Genomic DNA, 19416 nt, shown 5'->3' with positions numbered 1-19416 from the left:
TGCCTCGATAAAAAAGTACACTGGATGCTGCAGGGTCAGATGCCAGTTGCCATGCAGTAATAAGGTGATATCTTCGTGCTCTTACAGGCAAATAAGTCCTCTCTTTCTGGTATCACAAATGGTCAGCTCTACCATGGTTTTTGGGATACAGTTTCGTCCTCGCCGTAGCCCTCAATGGTTCACAACCCCACAATAGGCTACAGCAGTCCACTCACCCCACTGCTGCCGCACACTGAACCCAGCGTTATTGTGCGGTTTGGCCCCCAGTGGAATCAACCAAATAATTTCTCGGTATCCCTAGCATGTGTTGTACACTTTTCTTGCTGTTATATAACTTCCATGTCACCTTAACTGCTTCAGTACTGTAATAGAGAGGTGATTAAAATGCTCTGGGTTACCAATGTATAGTTCAAAGTGAAATGAAACATTTATATTTTCTATGGTAACTTAAGTCTCATGTTACAGGACTGCAAGTTGCTGAATGGCTTCCACTTTCTGAGGGTGAAAAAATAGTCACTAAAGCAAAGAAGATCTTGAGTGAAGATTTTAAAGCATACTATACAGCAGCACATTTATATTTGGATAAAACTCTGACATTATGGCATACATGCGACAAAAGTTATAATGCATATCTTAGTAACTTGAATTGGCTTGAGAAAAGATGTTCACTTCATCATCTCAAACTAAGGTAAAACTCTAATTTCTTATTTAACACTGTTGGAAATTAAAATGAAATATATGACTTATTAATCATTGTAAACATTTCACAATTAGACTGAACTGCATGTGACTGACAAACTGTGATTTATTTGTCTTATGGTGTCCATTTCTAAGTAGTGTCATTGACATATAGAGTACATGTTAAATTAACCGAAAGAACATCCAGACTACAAGTAGTCCAATTAATCAGTTAAATGGACCTACAGGTACTATTTAATTTGGGACTTGTGGGACAGGAAGATATAATTGCACAAGAGAATAAAAGAATCACATTTTCAAAACTCTGTAATTGTCTCCTGTTGTGTTACAGAAGTTTGAATGCAAAACTATGGCACTCTGTGATGTCACTCCCAAGCTCAACGATGCTACAAACAGCAAAGTGTCGACACATGAGGGAAACAGGCCAGACCTCAGAAGTTCATGTGTAGTGTAAGTTGGGTTAATGATGTCACATTGGCACCAAATTTCACCACAATTCTACCCAATGCCTCTGTGAATGTGTCACATGATGGGAAGATCGTCATAATCCCTCTTATCCACACTTCGCACCTTCTTGTGATGGAGGTCAGAAATGTGACATCCATTTCAGATGCAGTTGACACAAAAAGGCCTCTGGGGGCCATAAAGGTCATTGATGAAACCACCCCTTTTCTTGGGGCACTGATTTGCCACACATTTCATGGCTGAAAACAACAGTTTGCAGTGCCATGAGCAGCAGGACAACATTCTTGACAACCTGTGACACTGCTGACATCCCTGGACATTTCAACCCTTCTCTGACACTATGGAGCTGCATCCCCATTGAACATGATCACACACTTTTGGAGTGTAATGTGACTGCAGCTTTTGCTCTCATACACGAGTAGGAACCTCCAGGGACCATTCACAGCCATTTGTTGAAATTTTAACGTGGTACAAAACAGCAAAATGTGATGATGCATTTTCAACCTCCTGTTGCATCATCACTGGAGGGGAAAGGGGGGAGGGGGTTGCTTGCTGACATTAGATACATGCAGGAATAAAACAGCAAAGGATCCCTCTAAACACTTCCCCTCCCCCCAAATTCCACCCAGTTCAGCAACACCCTTGGTAGCACCTGCCCCCACTTTATTCATGAAGTGGGAGGGCTGAAAATGCATAATCACCCTATGATGCTTTGGATCACACTCAAATTTCATTGAATGGCCCCTAGTTGTTCCAGGCTGTACACAGAAGCAAAAATTGCTGTTGCACTGTACTTGAAAGGAGTGTGATCATGTTCAGTGAGCATGGAGCCATACATTGAATGGCTAGTTGTTCCAGCCTGTACACAAGAGAAAAAATTGCTGCCACACAGCCCTTGAGACGACTGTGGTCATGTTCAGTGTGCATGGAACCACACCATGTCCTTAGAGATGAGTGACATGCCCAGGGGTGTCAGCAGTATCAAGGTTTTCAAGAACATTGTCCTGTTGCTTTATTCACTGCGAACTGTGGTTTTCAACTGTTAGCTGCTTGGGAATCAACACCCCTTGTAAAGGTGTGGTTTCATTGACGCCCATTATGCCACCCCTGAGAGTTTTTCATATCTATTCTGAACCGTGGTGTGTTTGAAATGTTTTCCTCAGACACCCGCAAGAAAACTCTTGATTTCAATGCTGGGCCTTGTGGTTTTGACCTCCATCACAGAGGTGTCAAAAGAAGGGGTGAAATGTGAATGAGAGAGTGTGTGAAGACATTCCCATCATGTGACACATCCACAGTGGCATTAGGCAGAAATTTGCTGCTGATGTGACTTCATTAACATGCTTTACAAGAAACATGAACTTCTGAGTTCTCGTCTTTTTTTTGCATGTGTTTACACCTTACTGTTTGAAGCATCATTGAGTGTGAGGGTAACACCATAGTGTGCTATGCTTTTGCACAATTACAGAGGAAGTTTGTAGGCACCTTGGAGCCAAATTTCAAACTTCTCCATCACGATAGGAGACAATTATGAGGTTTTGAAAAAATGGTCCTTTAATTATGTTGCTCAGCATGATTAGTGAGTTTTGGAAGGGAAATGTTTGGATTTTGAGAGTGGCATCTGGCTGTAGGTACAGTTTAATGTCAGAAATTAGTAGGTTTTAAAAATATGAAATTGAACCATGTTTAAAGTGCAGAAGTATCAAATTCTTCTGCACTTGAAGCTTTTTTTTCCCTGTAGAATTTCCTATAATTCTTTCTTAGCAAACCCAACTGCCTGTTTAGCATATCTGTCACTTAAGCCACTTAATTTATTGCAAACCTCACCTTGCCATGCTATGGTATCTTAGCAGTAACTTATCAGTCAGGCTGTACGAATCGCAGTATAATTTCAGTCAGATGTAAAAAAAGAAAAAAGGATGTTAATTTTTAAGTATATGGTACAGTAACAAAACCATAATTAATGCCACAGCCAAAATAACAATAATAAGCAATTTTCTTGTGCATCAGTGTCTGAGGCATTGGATAACATTTGCAATGAAACACATCTGTTCAATTGTGTAATGAAAAGTCCTGGTGCAATGCCAATAATTTAAGGATCAAAAGAAACAACTCAATAGTAAAAGCACTGTAAACAAGATTGAGGACTTTACTAGCTTTCAGACAAGGATAAGCAGATTGAAGGACGTGTCACTTGGACGAAGTCTGTCTATATAAAACCAAGAAAGTGGTACGTGGGGAGGAGTGTGTGGGGGGCAAGGATCCAGATGACGTGGGCTGTGAAGCAAGCATTAGAATCGAACATGTACTCAGTGGCAATTTCTGCCACTGGGTGGTTAATCCACTCCTGGTTACAATTTGACAATGGCAATCTATTTGAATGGATGGCTGTTTGGTGCTTGTTCCCAAATAAAATGCTGTGCAGAAATTCCTGCAGAACTGATATATGGCATGACTGTTTTCATGGATGACCCTCCCTTTGATGGGAAAGATTAAGCCTGTCAGGAGACTAGAGTACAACTGGAAGGGTGCATTGGACAGGTCTTGCACCTGAATCTTCTACAAGGTTGTGACCCATCTAGCATGGGGTTGGGAATAGTTGTGCTTCAAGAAGATTGGGTTACTGATGGAATACCACTTTAGGAGAGGTTGGAAGGTTTGTAAGTAGTATGGTCCTTGTTCCTGGACATAATGATGTAGTATGTTCCTCATTTGTGGGCATAATGAGAAACAATCGAAGTTCTGACGAAAGATAGGGTTATGTTCCAGTGCAGGATGATAGTGGTTAATGGGCATGGGGGGGGGGGGGGGGGTAGGTGTTTCTTTTGCAGTTGGTTCTTGGGCATGGTCAGAGTATCAGCGATGTGTGTGAATATGGCATGGAAACGTGACTGTGGACTGGGTTTGAGGAATACTGCCTGCCTTAGTAAGAGCTTCAGCTCATAGCTGCGGATGTGCCATCCTTGAGAGACCAGACTATGTGGGAGTGACCTTTTGGTGTGGAAGGGATGGCAGCTGCCAAAATGCAGGTACTGTTGGTGGTCAGTGGACTTAATATGGACAGAGGTTTGGAAGGAACCATCAGAGATGTGGATGTGAACGTCCAGGATGGCTGGGTTGGGGAGGGCCAGATGAGTTGGCCAGGAGAGGAGGTATTGAGGCTGTTTAGGAATGATGACCCGATGCCTTGTCCCAGGGTCCAGAATGCCATGCATTGATGGAAACAAAAGTGTAACACAGTCAGCTTCAAAATTTACTTTCATAGTGTATTCTTGTGGCTAACAAGCATCTGCCATTGCTTTGCTTTTCCATATGGTGAGGACAAAAAACTGTAGATTCCTGTTAGAATGTGGTCATCCTTGCACATGAATTAATTGTAAAAGTGCTATAAGCAACTTTGACTGTATAGAACAATATTGGCATATATTTAGTCTGTATTTTAGTTATTTTCATCATATATGAGTGAACTTTTTAAAAAAGGCTTTTGACATAGTCTTAAACTAGATTGTTTTTACATCAATTGTGTTAGTTTACTGTCACCGATTAACAGACGTTTTGTTAAAATGAATGTGTGTGGTGGGCTTTGCTAAGTTGTGTGGGCTGAATTCAAAAAATTAAATTAGTTTTTGGCTGTTGGTTCAGTTTTCGCACAACATGTTGCCCTCTGTCTGTCATAATCCACGAAAGTGCTTCTTGTTCTTGTGTGGCTTAACTTAAATATTCTGAAGATTTAAATTTAAAAATAATAAATATGCACAAGGAATTATGACACATGACTGTTTGTAAATCTTCCTCTAGGAAAATAGGTAGTTGGGGAACTGTGCTTGAACACAGAAGCACCTTGTGTTTTGCCACTTACATCTTGTCAACAAGAGTTCTGATGATTGTTAGAAGTGACTGCCTGTTGTTAAAAGTTTGAGGAACTTTGTGTTAATTCAGAAGAACAAATGCCTTGAATCTGTCTGAATATCACAAATTCATTCTGCTACACGTGGGAAAAGTATAATCTGAAATGCAAGAATGGTAACTCAATCCTCTTGTAAAGAAGAGCTTAGAACTTTATTTTGGGTGTAAAGTAGATGACCAGGACAAGAATTGGGCACTCTACATTTCGTGTTTGCGTGTACTGCCCTTCCAATAAGCTGGTTAAAAGGATAATGTCAAATGTACTCTGCTGTTTGCTGTTGCCATGATTTCTTGGGAACCAACAGACCACACAACTGATTGTTATCATTGTCAGGTGGAAATATATGAAACCACAAAAAAAGCACAACACAACACAGTTCAGTATCTTAACTTATGTCTACTGTATGTCACTGTGAAGAATTGACAGTACCAGTGCCTCTTGAAAATGTGACAGCAAGTGAAGACATTTACAGTGACAAACATGCAGAAAAGGACATATCCATGCTGAACAAACATATCAAGATCACTAAATCAAATGAGTCACATGTTTTGTCGTGATGGTATCTTGACAATCTTATTCATGATTTAAAATTATTGAAACAACAGGCTGAGCTTTTAGTTTTGTAAATTAGGGAATTAATGTTTGATGAGCATTTCCTTGATGTGTTAGTTGGTATTGAAAGAAAAACATGGCTGTCTTTCACAAGTGTCTGCAAGAGCTTCCTTGGCAACCACAGGGCAGAGAACTGATGCGATATAATATAAGACTACTGAGATTATTTCACTTGAACTAAATTTCTGAATGATATTTGGACCGATTCCCAGATAATTTTGGGGCCATTAGTTATGAATGCGGAGAACAGTTCCAACAAAACATTTCTCATATAGAAAAGTGTATATATACATATATGCTGGTGTAAAGATTTACAAAAACCATTACTACATGAAAACTGATGCCAGCATAGAAATTATTTTGATTTTGGAGAAAATTATCTTCCAGTGCATACTGTTCTTGCAGCATTTTTTTTTAACCAGTGTGTTTGTATGCTCTTTGTCTTATTGATAATCCATTTCTGCTGCACTCTACTAAAAACATTGTCATATAAATGCTGCTGAAATTTATACTGTTCAACATTTCTTGTTTCTGTATTGGACCTTTCATTTACACTAATCCCTAGTTTCCTGTTATCGCCTCTTTTTCATAGAGCTCAGGTTTGATTCAATATCTGTGATGTTGAGTTAATTGTACAAACACACAAAATTTTCTGATGAGTTAGCTCACCTAAATAAAAAATCATCCCTGCACCCAGTACTAGGAAGAAAGCACAGGTCACTTCCACCTACAACGAAGGTGGAAGATAACTCTACACACTTACACTGCAAACCACAATGAAATGCATGCCAGAGGGTAATTAGCATTGTACCATGTGTGAGTGTTCTAACCACATATGATTGAGGCTCCTAATAATAAGCAAATCAACAGATCAGGTTTGCTGACCCATAGGAGTGTGTTACTGAAGTGATGGTTATAATTAGTCACAAACGAGTTAAGCTATATTTTTAGATAGTATCTAAATAGACGATGATCTTGACTTTCAGAACACCAATTAAACAATGGAAACTCCAGGTAGGAATATCAGCAGTGTAGGAACAGACAAATTTCTAATTACTGTAAAGAAGGCATGTCAAGTTGCAGAAAGAGACAATTAAAACACACACACACACACACACACACACACACACACACACACACACACACACACACACACACACACACACACACACAAGCAAGCACACCTCATGCACATGCGACCACCAATTTGAGCATAAATTTAAGTATTAGCTGTGTTTTTCTTACTCGTCACTGTTTTTCTTACTTGTCACTTCTTGTACCGTGTGTTTTTGCTTTTAGGAAGCTTTAATTTTCGAGTACTAGTAATAGTGTTCAATAGATTTCGTGTTTGTTTTGAATACAGTCGAGAGGCAGTTAGTGCTTATTTTCATTGTGTCCAACAAGAAGTGTCTAGTAGCCACAGTTTAGTCGGCTATCGGCCGCCTTTAGAGAATTATCTGTCTAGTTAAAAGTTGATTACTTAAGTCTCTACAGTAAATTGTTGATTTCTTAGGATGGATAGGATGTGTGACTGCTGTGTACAGGTGCAGGAGGAGCTGGCCACTGTTCGCGAACAGCTGAGCATGCTGATGGCCATAGTCAGCTGTGTTCAGGCTGCTGCCTCGGAGTATAGTGGCAGTGTGGAGTCTGGTGTGTTGCATGGTACACCCCAGGTGTTACATGCTTCACCCACGGCCCCTGCTGTCGAGACATTATTGCTGGTACCGGGTGTGGTTGGGCCACCCTTTCCTCAAGAGGAGTGGCGAGTTCTACGGTGTTCGCGTCGCACAAGGCGGAGGGTCAATGTGGAGGCTGGCCATGTGGTGTCGCCCGCTCTGCCTGTGAGTCAACCTGTGGCTGCTCTTTCAGCAAAGCCTGAGCAGGCACACGGGGGGAGGGGTTTATTAGTTATTAGGAGCTCCAATGTTAGGCGGGTTATGAAGCCCCTTAGGGAAATAGCGGAAAGGTCAGGGAAGAAAGCCAGTGTTCACTCTGTCTGCTTGCCGGGGAGTCTCATCCGAGATGTGGAGGAGGCCCTACCGGCGGCGATAGAGAGCACTGGGCCAACCCGACTGCAATTTGTTGTTCATGTCGGCACCAATGACTCCTGCCATCTGGATTCAGAGGTCATCCTCAGTTCGTACAGGTGGTTGGCGGAATTTGTGAAGGCGGAAAGCTCGCTCGCGGGGTGGAATCAGAGCTAACTATTTGTAGTATCGTTCCCAGAACCGATTGCGGTCCTCTGGTTTGGAGCCGAGTGGAAGCCTTAAACCAGAGGCTCAGACGATTCTGCGGAAAGCTGGGGTGCAAATTTCTCGACCTCCGCTATCGGGTGGAGAAATGTAGGGTCCCCCTGAATAGGTCAGGGGTGCAATACATGCCGGAAGCGGCTACAAGGGTAGCGGAATACGTGTGGAATGCACATAGGGGTTTTTTAGGTTAGAGAATTCCCTCCATAGGCCCGACAAGACGCCTCCTGAGACGCGGCAAGGTAGGAGTAGGCAAAATGCAACAGGGAATAACAATATTAATGTGCTAATAGTAAACTGCAGGAGCGTCTATAGAAAGGTCCCAGAACTGTTCTCATTAATAAACGGTCACAACGCCCATATAGTACTAGGGACAGAGAGTTGGCTGAAACCAGACATAAACATTAATGAAATCCTAAACTCAGATTGGAATGTATACCGCAGACAGGCTGGACAGTGAAGGGGGAGGTGTTTTTATAGCGATAAGAAGTGCAATAGTATTGAAGGAAATTGACGGAGATCCGAAATGTGAAATGATTTGGGTGAAGGTCACGGTTAAAGCTGGCTCAGACATGGTAATTGGATGTCTCTATAGGTTCCCAGGCTCAGCTGATATTGTGGCTGAGCACCTGAAGAATAACTTGGAAAATATTTCGAGTAGATTTCCCCACCATTTTGTAGATCTGGGTGGAGATTTTAATTTGCCGGATATAGACTGGGAGACTCAAACGTTCATAACGGGTGGCAGGGACAAAGAATCCAGTGAAATGTTTATGTGCTTTATCTGAAAAGTACCTTGAGCAGTTAAACAGAGAACCGACTTGTGGCAATAACATATTACACCTACTGGTGACAAACAGACACGAACTATTTGAACCAGTTAATGCAGAACAGGGAATCAGCGATCATAAAGCGGTTACTGCATTGATGATTTCAGCCGTAAATAGAAATATATAAAAGGTGGGAAGATGTTTCTGTTTAGCAAAAGTGACAATAAGCAGATTACAGAGTACCTGACGGCTCAACACAAAAGTTTTGTCTCGAGTACAGATAGTGTTGAGGATCAGTGGACAAAGTTCAAAACCATCGCACAATATGCGTTAGATGAGTATGTGCCAAGCAAGATCGTAAGAGATGGAAAAGAGCCACCGTGGTACAACAACCGAGTAAGAAAACTGCTGCGACAGCAAAGGGAACTCCACAGCAAACATAAACATAGCCAAAGCCTTGCAGACAAACAAAAATTACGCCAAGCGAAATGTAGTGTGAGGAGGGCTATGCGAGAGGCGTTCAATGAATTCGAAAGTAAAGTTCTATGTACTGACTTGGCAGAAAATCCTAATAAATTTTGGTCTTATGTCAAAGCGCAGCTCACGCTATTCGTCCACGAGACTCAGTGGGCCATAGACACGGGGTCCCAGTTTCTTGACTTCCGCAAGGCGTTCGATACAATTACCCACAGTCGTTTAATGAACAAAGTAAGAGCATATGGACTATCAGACCAATTATGTGATTGGATTGAGGAGTTCCTAGATAACAGAACGCAGCATGTCATTCTCAATGGAGAGAAGTCTTCCGAAGTAAAAGTGATTTCAGGTGTGCCACAGGGGAGTGTCGTAGGACCGTTGCTATTCACAATATACATAAGTGACATGGTGGATGACATCGGTAGTTCACTGACTCTTTTTGCAGATGAGGATGTGGTGTATCGAGAGGTTGTAACAATGAAAAATTGTGCTGAAATGCAGGATGATCTGCAGCGAATTGACGCATGGTGCAGGGAATGGCAATTGAATCTCAATGTAGACAAGTGTAATGTGCTGCGAATACATAGAAAGATAGATCCCTCATCATTTAGCTACAAAATAGCAGGTCAGCAACTGGAAGCAGTTAATTCCATAAATTATCTGGGAGTACGCATTAGGAGTGATTTAAAATGGAATGACCATATAAAATTAATCGTCGGTAAAGCAGATGCCAGACTGAGATTCATTGGAAGAATCCTAAGGAAATGCAACCCGAAAACAAAGGAAGTAGGTTGCAGTACGCTTGTTCGCTCACTGCTCGACAGTGTGGGATCCGTACCAGATAGGGTTGATAGAAGAGATAGAGAAGATCCAACGGATCATTTAGTAATCGCGAAAGCGTTACGGAGATGATAGATAAACTCCAGTGGAAGACTCTGCAGGAGAGACGCTCAGTAGCTCGGTACGGGCTTTTGTTAAAGTTTCGAGAACATACCTTCACCGAAGAGTCAAGCAGTATATTGCTCCCTCCTACGTATATCTCGCGAAGAGACCATGAGGATAAAATCAGAGAGATTAGAGCCCACACAGAAGCATACCGACAGTCCTTCTTTCCACGAGCAATACGAGACTGGAATAGAGGGGAGAACCGATAGAGGTACTCAGGGTACCCTCCGCCACACACCGCCAAGTGGCTTGCGGAGTATGGATGTAGATGTACATGTAGATCCCATACCATCATGCGTCCATCCCAGCTTGCACAGTGCCTTGTTGACAAATTGAGTCCTAGCTTCGTGGGTCTGCACGGCAGTCGAATCCTACTATCAGCTCTCACCAACTCCAGTCGGGGCTCATCTGACCCAGTCTTCTAGGGTGCAACTGATGCGGTCACGAGCCCAAGAGAGGGGCTGCAGGCGATGTCGTGCTGTTACCAAAGGTACTCGCGTCGGTCGACTGCTGCCGTAGCCTATTAACGCCAAATTTCGCCGCACTGAGGTTATCAGAAACAGGAAGGGGAGTGAGACAAGGATGTTGTCTGTCGACAAGTCTCTTCAACCTGTATGGAGAAATGCTGGCGAGAGAAGCCCTGAAAGGATGTGGAAACTTCAAAGTAGGAGGACTCCTCATGAACACCTTCAAGTATGCAGACGACCTGGTAGTGCTCACCAAAAATCGGAGACAGCTGCAACACATGATGATCAATTTGGTGGAAACGGGAAGAAAATACGGCATGGAAATCAAGATCGAAAAATCAAAAATGATGCGCATATCAAAACGTGAGAAACACTTGAAGATAACTGTTGAGAATCGGGAACTGGAAAATATGAATCAGTTCAAGTACCTGGGAAGTTTTATCACAAAGGATGTCCACTGCACCAACGAAATCCGAGCAAGAATCACCATGGCCAAAGCTGCTTTCAACAAGAAGAGGACTCTGGTGACCAGCAAGTTGAGTTTGGCATTGAGGACAAAACTGATAAAGTGCTACATTTGGGGCATTGCACTGTATGGAGCAGAGACATGGACCATGAGAAAGAAGAAGGAAAAATACTTAGAGAGCTTTGAAATGTGGTGCTGGAGGAGAATGGAAAAGATCAAGTGGACAGATCGCATAAAAAAAAAATGACGATGAAGAGTAGGTGAGAAGAGAAGTATTGTGTGTACAATTCTTCACAGAAAGGCAAACTGGATTGGACATGTACTTAGACACGAGGGCCTCGTACATGATGTCATCGAAGGGAAACTCAGAGGAAATGCAGGACGAGGAAGAAGAAGAATTCAACATCTACGACATAAGAGATGGAAGGAGATACAAAAGGAAGAAGCTGAAGACAGGGAACAGTGGAATCAGAAATTCTCTGTGCGAAGACATGGACCTGCCACTAGGCAGAATTCTACATAATAATAATAATATCGTGTTGGACCTCCTTTTTCCCAGAGCAGTGCAGCAACTCGACCTGGCATTACATGTCCGCTGCAGAAACATTGGGCGTTCCATAGTTGTGAAAGTGTTGCCGCTGCAGGATTTTGTGTACGAAATGACCTCCGGATTATACCCCGTTGGTGTTCGATAGGATTCATGTCGGACGATCTAGCTGGCCAAACCATTCCTCTAATTGCCCAGAATGTTCTACAAATCGATCACGAACCATAAAAATTCCATCGTTGTTTGGGAACATGAAGTCCGTGAATGGCTGAAAATGGTCTACAAATAGCTGAAGTTAACCATTTTCAGTCAATGATCAGTTCAGTTGGACCGGAGGGCCGAGTCCATTCCTAACCGCTGTCTGCTTCACGTCTGCTGTGCAGCGAGCTACCTTAATTTAAGTATTAACAGTATTTTTCTTACTTGTCACTTCTTCTTCCGTGTGTTTTTGCTTTTAGGAAGCTTTTATTGTCGAGTGCTATTAATAGTGTTCCATAGATTTCGTGTTTGTTTTGAATACAGTCAGAGAGAGTCCCTTAGTCAACCATAGAGCCAGTAGTGCTAGTGTTTTTCAATACAGTCCAGAGACAGGTAGTGCTATTTTCATTGTTTTCTACAAGAAGTGGCTAGCAATCACAGTTTAGTCAATAATCAGCCGCCTTTAGTGAATTAGCAGTCTAGTTAAAAGTTGATTAAGCCTCTTCAGTAGATGGATAGGATGTGTGACTGCTGTGTACGGACGCAGGAGGAGCTGGCCACTCTTCGCGAACAGCTGAGCGTGTTGATGGCCGCGGTCATCCGTCTTCAGGCTGCTGCCTCGGAGTGTAGCGGCAGTGGGGAGTCTGGTGCATCGCAAGGTAAACCCCAGATGTTACATGCTTCACCCACTGTTGAGACATCTTCGCGGGTACCAGGCACGGTTGGGCCACCCTCTCCCCAAGGGGAGTGGCTGGTTCAGCCGTGTTCGCGACGCACAGGGCAGAGGGTAAATGTGGAGGCTGGCCGTGTGGCATTGCGCGCTCTGCCTGTGAGTGGACATGTGGCTGCTCTTTCAGCAAGGTCCAAGCAGGCACATGGTGGGAGGGGTTTATTAGTTATTGGGAGCTCCAATGTTAGGTGGGTGATGGATCCCCTTAGGGAAATAGTGGAAAAGTCAGAGAAGGAGGCCAGTGTTCACTTTGTCTGCTTGCCGGGGGATCTCATCCAAGATGTGGAGGAGGCCCTGCCGGTGGTGATAGAGAGCACTGGGTGCACCCGACTGCAAATTGTTGCTCACGTTGGCACCAATGACTCCTGCCGTCTGGGTTCAGAGGTCATCCTCAGTTCATACAGTTGGTTTGCAGAGTTGGTGAAGGCGGAAAGCCTCGCTCGTGGGGTGGAATCTGAGCTAACTATTTGTAGTGTTGTTCCCAGAACTGATCACGGTCCTCTGGCTTGGAGCCGAGTGGAAGGCTTAAACAAGAGGCTCAGACGATTGTGCGGAGATCTGAAGTGCAAATTTCTCTACCTCCGCTATCGGGTGGAGAAATGTAGGGTCCCCCTGAATAGGTCAGGCATTCACTACACGCAGGAAGCAGCTACAAGGGTAGCGGAGTACGAGTGGAGTGCACTGGTGGGTTTTTTAGGTTAGGGAATTCCCTCCCTAGGCTCGACAAGACGCCTGCTGAGACTTGATAAGGTAGCAGTAGGCAAAACGCAACAGGGAATGACAATATTAATGTGGTAATAGTATACTGCAGGAGTGTCTATAGAAAGGTCCCAGAACTGCTCTCATTAATTAACAATCACAATGCCCACATAGTACTAGGGACGGAAAGTTGGCTGAAACCAGAGGTAGACAGTAATCAAATTCTAAACTCAGATCGGAATGTATACCACCGAGAGAGGCTGGACAGTGAAGGGGGAGGCGTGTTTATAGCGATAAAAAGTGCAATAGTATTGAAGGAAATGTGAAATAATTTGGGTGAAGGTCATCTACATCTACATGATTACTCTGCAATTCACACTTAAGTCCCTGGCACACGGTTCACCGAACCATTGTCATACTACTTCTCTACCATTTCACTCTCTAATGGCGCATGGGAAAAAGTAACACCTGAAGCTTTCCGTTCCAGCTCTGATTTCTCGTATTTTATTATGATTATCATTTCTCCCTACGTAGGTGGGTCTCAACAAAATATTTACACATTCGAAAGAGAAAGTTGGTGATTGAAATTTCGTAAATAGATCTCGCCACAAAGAAAACCGCCATTGTTTCAGTGACTGCCACCCCAACTCACGTATCATATCAGAGATATTCTCACCCTTATTGCACGATAACGTGAACCGAGCTGTCCTTCTTTGCACTTTTTCAATGTCCTCCGTCAATCCTACATGGTAAGGATCCCAGACTGCATAGCAATATTCCAGCAGAGGATGGACAAGTGTAATTTAGGCTGTCTCTTAAGTGGGTTTGTCGCATCTTCTAAGTGTTCTGTCAACAAAGCACAGTCTTTGTTTCGCCTTTCCCACAAAATTATCTATGTGGTCTTTCCAATTTAAGTTGCTCATAATTGTAATTCCCAGGTATTTAGTCTAATTGACAGCCTTTAGATATGTATGATTTATCACATGTCCAAAATTTATTGGATTCCTTTTAGTACCCATGTGGATGACCTCACAACAGCTGTTCTGGTTTCGAATTCTGGAATGTTTACTTCATCTTTTTTCGTGAATGAATTACGTAAAACTGTATTTAGTAACTCTGTTTTAGGGGCACCATCATTGGTAACATTTCCACCGCTATCGCGCAGTGCCGGTATTGACTATTTTTGCCACTGGTGTACTTCATATACGACCAGAATCTCTTTGGGTTTTCTACCATATTTTGAGACAATATTTCATTGTGGAAACTATTAAAAGCGTCTCGCATTGACGTCCGCACTAAATTTCATGCTTATCCAGTCTTCGGGATTTTGTGTTCTTCTGAATTTGGCATGCTTTTTTTTGTTGCTTCTGCGACAGTGTTCTGACGTGTTTTGTGTACCATGGTGGATCAGTCCTGTCTCTTATTAACTTATGCGGTATGAATCTATCTTTCGCTGTCGATACTGTATCTTTGAATTTGAGCCATATCTGGTGTACACTTACATAATTAGTGTGGAAGGAATGGAGACTCTCTCTTAGGAAGGCATCAAACGAATTTTTATCTGCTGTTTTATATAGATACATTTTGCGTTTATTTTTAGTGGTTTTGGTTGATATGTTTTTGAGCCTCGCTACAATGACCTTGTGATCACGAATCCCTGTATCCGTCATGACACTCTCTATTACATCAGGATTATTTGTGGCTAAGCGGTCAAGTGTGTTTTCACAACCATTTACAATTTGTGTGGGCTCATGAGCTAATTGTTAAAAGCAATTCTCAGAGAGAGCATTTACTACAATTTCTGAAGATGTTTTCTGTCTATCACCGGCTTTGAACATGTATTTTTGCTAACAAATCAAGGTAGATTGATGTCTCCACCAATTATTACTGTATGAGTGGGGTATTTATAAGTAATGAGATTAAAGTTTTCTTTGAAGTGTTCAGCTATTATATCATCTGAGTAGGGGGTCGGTAGAAGGGCCAATTACTATTTTGTACTGCTGTGGAGTACAACTTCTACCCATAGTAATTCGCAGGAACTATCTATTTCAACTTCACTACAAGGTACACTACTACCAACAGACACAAACACACCAACACTTACTTTATTTAATCTATCCTTTCTGAACACGGTTTGCACCTCTAAAAAAAAAAAAAAAAGCACGGTTAAAGCAGGCTCAAACATGGTAATTGGATGTCTCTATAGGCCCCCTGGCTCAGCAGCTGGTGCGGCAGAACACCTGAAGGAAAATTTGTAAATTATTTCCAAGTAGATTTTCCGACCATGTTATAGTTTTGGGTGGGGATTTTAATTTACCAGATACAGACTGGGAGACTCAAACTTTTATAACAGGTGGCAGGGACAAAGAATCCAGTGAAATTTTTTTAAGTGCATTATCTGAAAACTACCTTGAGCAGTTAACACAGAACTGACTTGTGGTGAAAACATATCAAACCTTCTGGTGACAAACAGACCCGAACTATTTGAAACAGTTAATGCAGAACAAGGAATCAGCGATCATAAAATGGTTACAGCATTGGTGATTTCAGCCGTAAATAGAAATATTAAAAAAGGTAGGAAGATTTTTCTGTTTAGCAAAAGTGACAAAAAGCTGATTTCAGAGTACTTGATGGCCCAACACAAAAGTTTTATCTCAAGTACAGTTAGTGTTGAGGATCAGTGCACAAAGTTCAAAACCATCATACAATATACATTAGATGAGTATGTGCCAAGCATGATCGTAAGAGATGGAAAAGAGCCACCGTGGTACAACAACCGAGTTAGAAAACTGCTTCGGAAGCAAAGGGAACTTCATAGCAAACATACACATAGCTAAATCCTTACAGACAAACAAAAATTACACGAAGCAAAATGTAGTGTGAGGAGGGCTATGTGAGAGGCGTTCAAAGAATTCGAAAGTAAATTTCTATGTACTGACTTGGTAGAAAATCCTAATAAATTTTGGTCTTATGTCAAAGCAGTAGGTGGATCAAAACAAAATATCCAGACACTCTGTGACCAAAATGGTACTGAAACAGAGGATGACAGACTAAAGGCTGAAATACTAAATGTCTTTTTCCAAAGCTGTGTCACAGAGGAAGACTGCACTGTAATTCCTTCTCTAGATGTCGCACAGATGACAAAATGGTAGATATCGAAATAGATGACAGAGGGATAGAAAAAGAATTAAATTCGCTCAAAAGCGGAAGGCCGCTGGACCTGATGGGATACAAATTCAGTTTTACAGAGTACACGAAGAAACTTGCCCCCTTCTTGCAGCGGTGTACCGTAGGTCTCTAGAAGAGTATAGCGTTTCAAAAGATTGGAAAAGGATACAGGTCAAGTCCGTTTTCAAGAAGGGATGTCGAACAGATGTGCAGAACTATAGACCTATATCTCTAATGTTGATCAGTTGTAAAATTTTGGAACACACATTATGTTTGAGTATAATGACTTACTAGAAATCTACTCTGTAGAAATCAGCATGGGTTTCGAAAAAGACGATCGTGTGAAACCCAGCTTGCGCTATTCGTTCACAAAACTCAGAGGGCCATAGACATGGGTTCCCAGGTAGATGCCGTGTTTTTTGAATTCCGCTAGACGTTTGATACAGTTCCCCACAGTTGTTTAATGAACAAAGCTAGAGCAATTCTGTGATTGGGTTGAAGAGTTCCTAGATAACAGACCGCAGTATGCCATTCTCAATGGAAAGAAGTCTTCCGAAGTAAGAGTGATTCCAGATGTGCCGCATGGGAGTGTCGTAGGACCATTGCGATTCACAATATATACAGAGTGGTCCATTGATAATGTCCGGGCCAAATATCTCGCAAAATAAGCATCATACGAAAAAACTACAAAGGATGAAACTAACCTAGCTTGAAGGGGGAAACCAGATGCCGCTATGGTTGGCCCGCTAGATGACGCTGCCATAGGTCAAACGGATATCAACTGCGTTTTTTAAAGTAGGAACCCCCATTTTTTATTACATATTCATGTAGTACATAAAGAAATATGAATGTTTTAGTTGGACCACTTTTTTCACTTTGTGATAGATGGCGCTGTAATAGTCACAAACAAATAAGTACGTGGTATCAGGCAACATTTCGCCAGTGCAGGCGGTATTTGCTTCGTGATACATTACCCATGTTAAAACGGACTGTTTACCAATTGCGGAAAAGGTCGATATCGTGTTGATGTATGGCTATTGTGAACAAAATGCCAACGGGTGTGTGCTATGTGTGCTGCTCGGTATCCTGGACGACATCATCCAAGTGTCTGGACTGTTCGCCGGATAGTTATGTTATTTTAGGAAACAGGATGTGTTTAGCCACATGTGAAATGTCAACCATGACCTGCAGCAAATGATGATGGCCAAGTAGGTGTTTTGGCTGCTGTCACGGCTAATCCGCACATCATAGCAGACAAATTGCGCGAGAATCAGGAATCTCAAAATCTTCAGCATCGATTGCACCCGTACCACATTTCTATGCACCAGGAATTGCATGGCGATGACTTTGAACATCATGTACAGTTCTGCCACTGGGCACAACAGAAATTACGAGAAGATGACAAATTTTAGGCATGCGTTCTGTTTAGCGACGAAGTGTAATTCACCAACAGAGGTAACATAAACTGACATAATATGCACTATTGGGAAATGGAAAATCCACGATGGGTGCGACAAGTGAAACATCAGTGATCTTGGTGGGTTAATGTATGGCGATGTACTTCCAACATGATGGATGTCTGGCACATAGTTCGCGTGCAGTTGAAGCGGTATTGAATAGCATATTTCATGACAGGTGGATTGATCGTTGAAGCACCATAACATGGCTTGCACATTCACTGGATCTGACGTCCCTGGATTTCTTTCTGTGGGTAAAGTTGAAGGATATTTGCTATTGTGATCCACCGACAACGCCTGACAACGTGCGTCAGCACATTGTCAATGCATGTGCGAACATTACAGATGACGAACTACTCGCTGTTGAGAGGAATGTCGTCACATGTATTGCCAAATGCATTGAGGTTGACGGACATCATTTTGAGCATTTATTGCATTAATGTGGTATTTACAGGTAATCACGTTGTAACAGCATGCATTCTCAGAAATGATAAGTTCACAAAGGTTAGTTAGTTAGTTAGTTAGTTATATTACTTGTTCCATGGATCATGAACACGATTCTTTCGTAATGATGTGGAACGTGTCAAAGTACACAAGATTCATTTATCCGAAATAATCATTGTTAGTCTTATATACGGTACAATTGTTAATGCTTACTGTATTTCTTTGGCCTATGTCTAAAAATTCATCTATGGAGTAGAAGGAGTTGTCATTCAGGAATTCCCTTAACTTACTTTTGAATGCCGATTGGTTGTCTGTCAGACTTTTGATATTGTTTGGCAATTGACCAAAAATCTTTGTGGCAGTATAATTCACCCCCTTTTGTGCCAATGCCAAATTCAATGAACGGTAGTGAAGGTCACCCTGTCTCCTAGTATTGTAGCTGTGGACTGTGCTATTAATTCTGAAGTGATCTGGGTTACTAACAACAAATTTCATAAGGCTGTATATATATTGTGAAGCTACTGGCAATATCCCTAATTCTTTAAATAATTGTCTACAAGATGATCTTGGATGAGCCCCAGACATTATTCTGATAACACGTTTTTGTGCAATAAATACCTTCTTTCTTAGTGATGAATTGCCCCAAAAGATGATTCCGTAAGAAAGCAACGAATGAAAATATGCATGGTAAGCTAACTTACTGATGTGCTTGTCTCCAAAATTTACAATGACACTAATAACATAGGTCTTTGAGCTCAATCGTTTCAGTAGATTGTCAATGTGTGTCTTCCAGTTTAAATTCTGATCAATACAGACACCCAGAAATTTTGAACAATCTGCTTTAGCTAAAGATTTTCCCCCACACTCTATATTTCTTTCCGGTGTTATGCCTTTCCCTGTACTGAACTGTATGTACAGTGTTTTTTCAAAGTTCAATGAAAGTCCATTTGCGGAAAACCACCTAATAACTCTTTGAAAAACATTATTTGCATTTTCCTCAGCTGATTCTTGCTTTTTAGGCTTGATTACAATACTTGTGTCATCTGCAAAGAGAACCAAGTTTGCATCTTCATGAATATAATTAGGCAAGTCATTAACATATATTAAAAACAATAA

General features: G+C 41.9%; 1 protein-coding gene across 3 annotated transcripts in view; it reads left to right on the top strand.

Moving 5' to 3' along the window:
- LOC126281393 (uncharacterized) overlaps window positions 1–19416 on the top strand; it is a 139720-nt gene that overhangs the window by 101663 nt on the left and 18641 nt on the right. For all 3 annotated transcript variants that reach the window (XM_049980323.1, XM_049980322.1, XM_049980321.1), the window contains one exon: window positions 466–688. In XM_049980323.1, coding sequence (XP_049836280.1) covers window positions 466–688 — 223 coding nt within the window. The remainder of the gene's footprint in view (window positions 1–465; window positions 689–19416) is intronic.

This window comes from Schistocerca gregaria, chromosome 7 (genome assembly GCF_023897955.1).
Source record: "Schistocerca gregaria isolate iqSchGreg1 chromosome 7, iqSchGreg1.2, whole genome shotgun sequence".
In the NCBI taxonomy this organism is placed as follows: Eukaryota; Metazoa; Arthropoda; class Insecta; order Orthoptera; family Acrididae; genus Schistocerca; species Schistocerca gregaria.
This window is presented reverse-complemented; position numbering and strand designations above follow the sequence as displayed.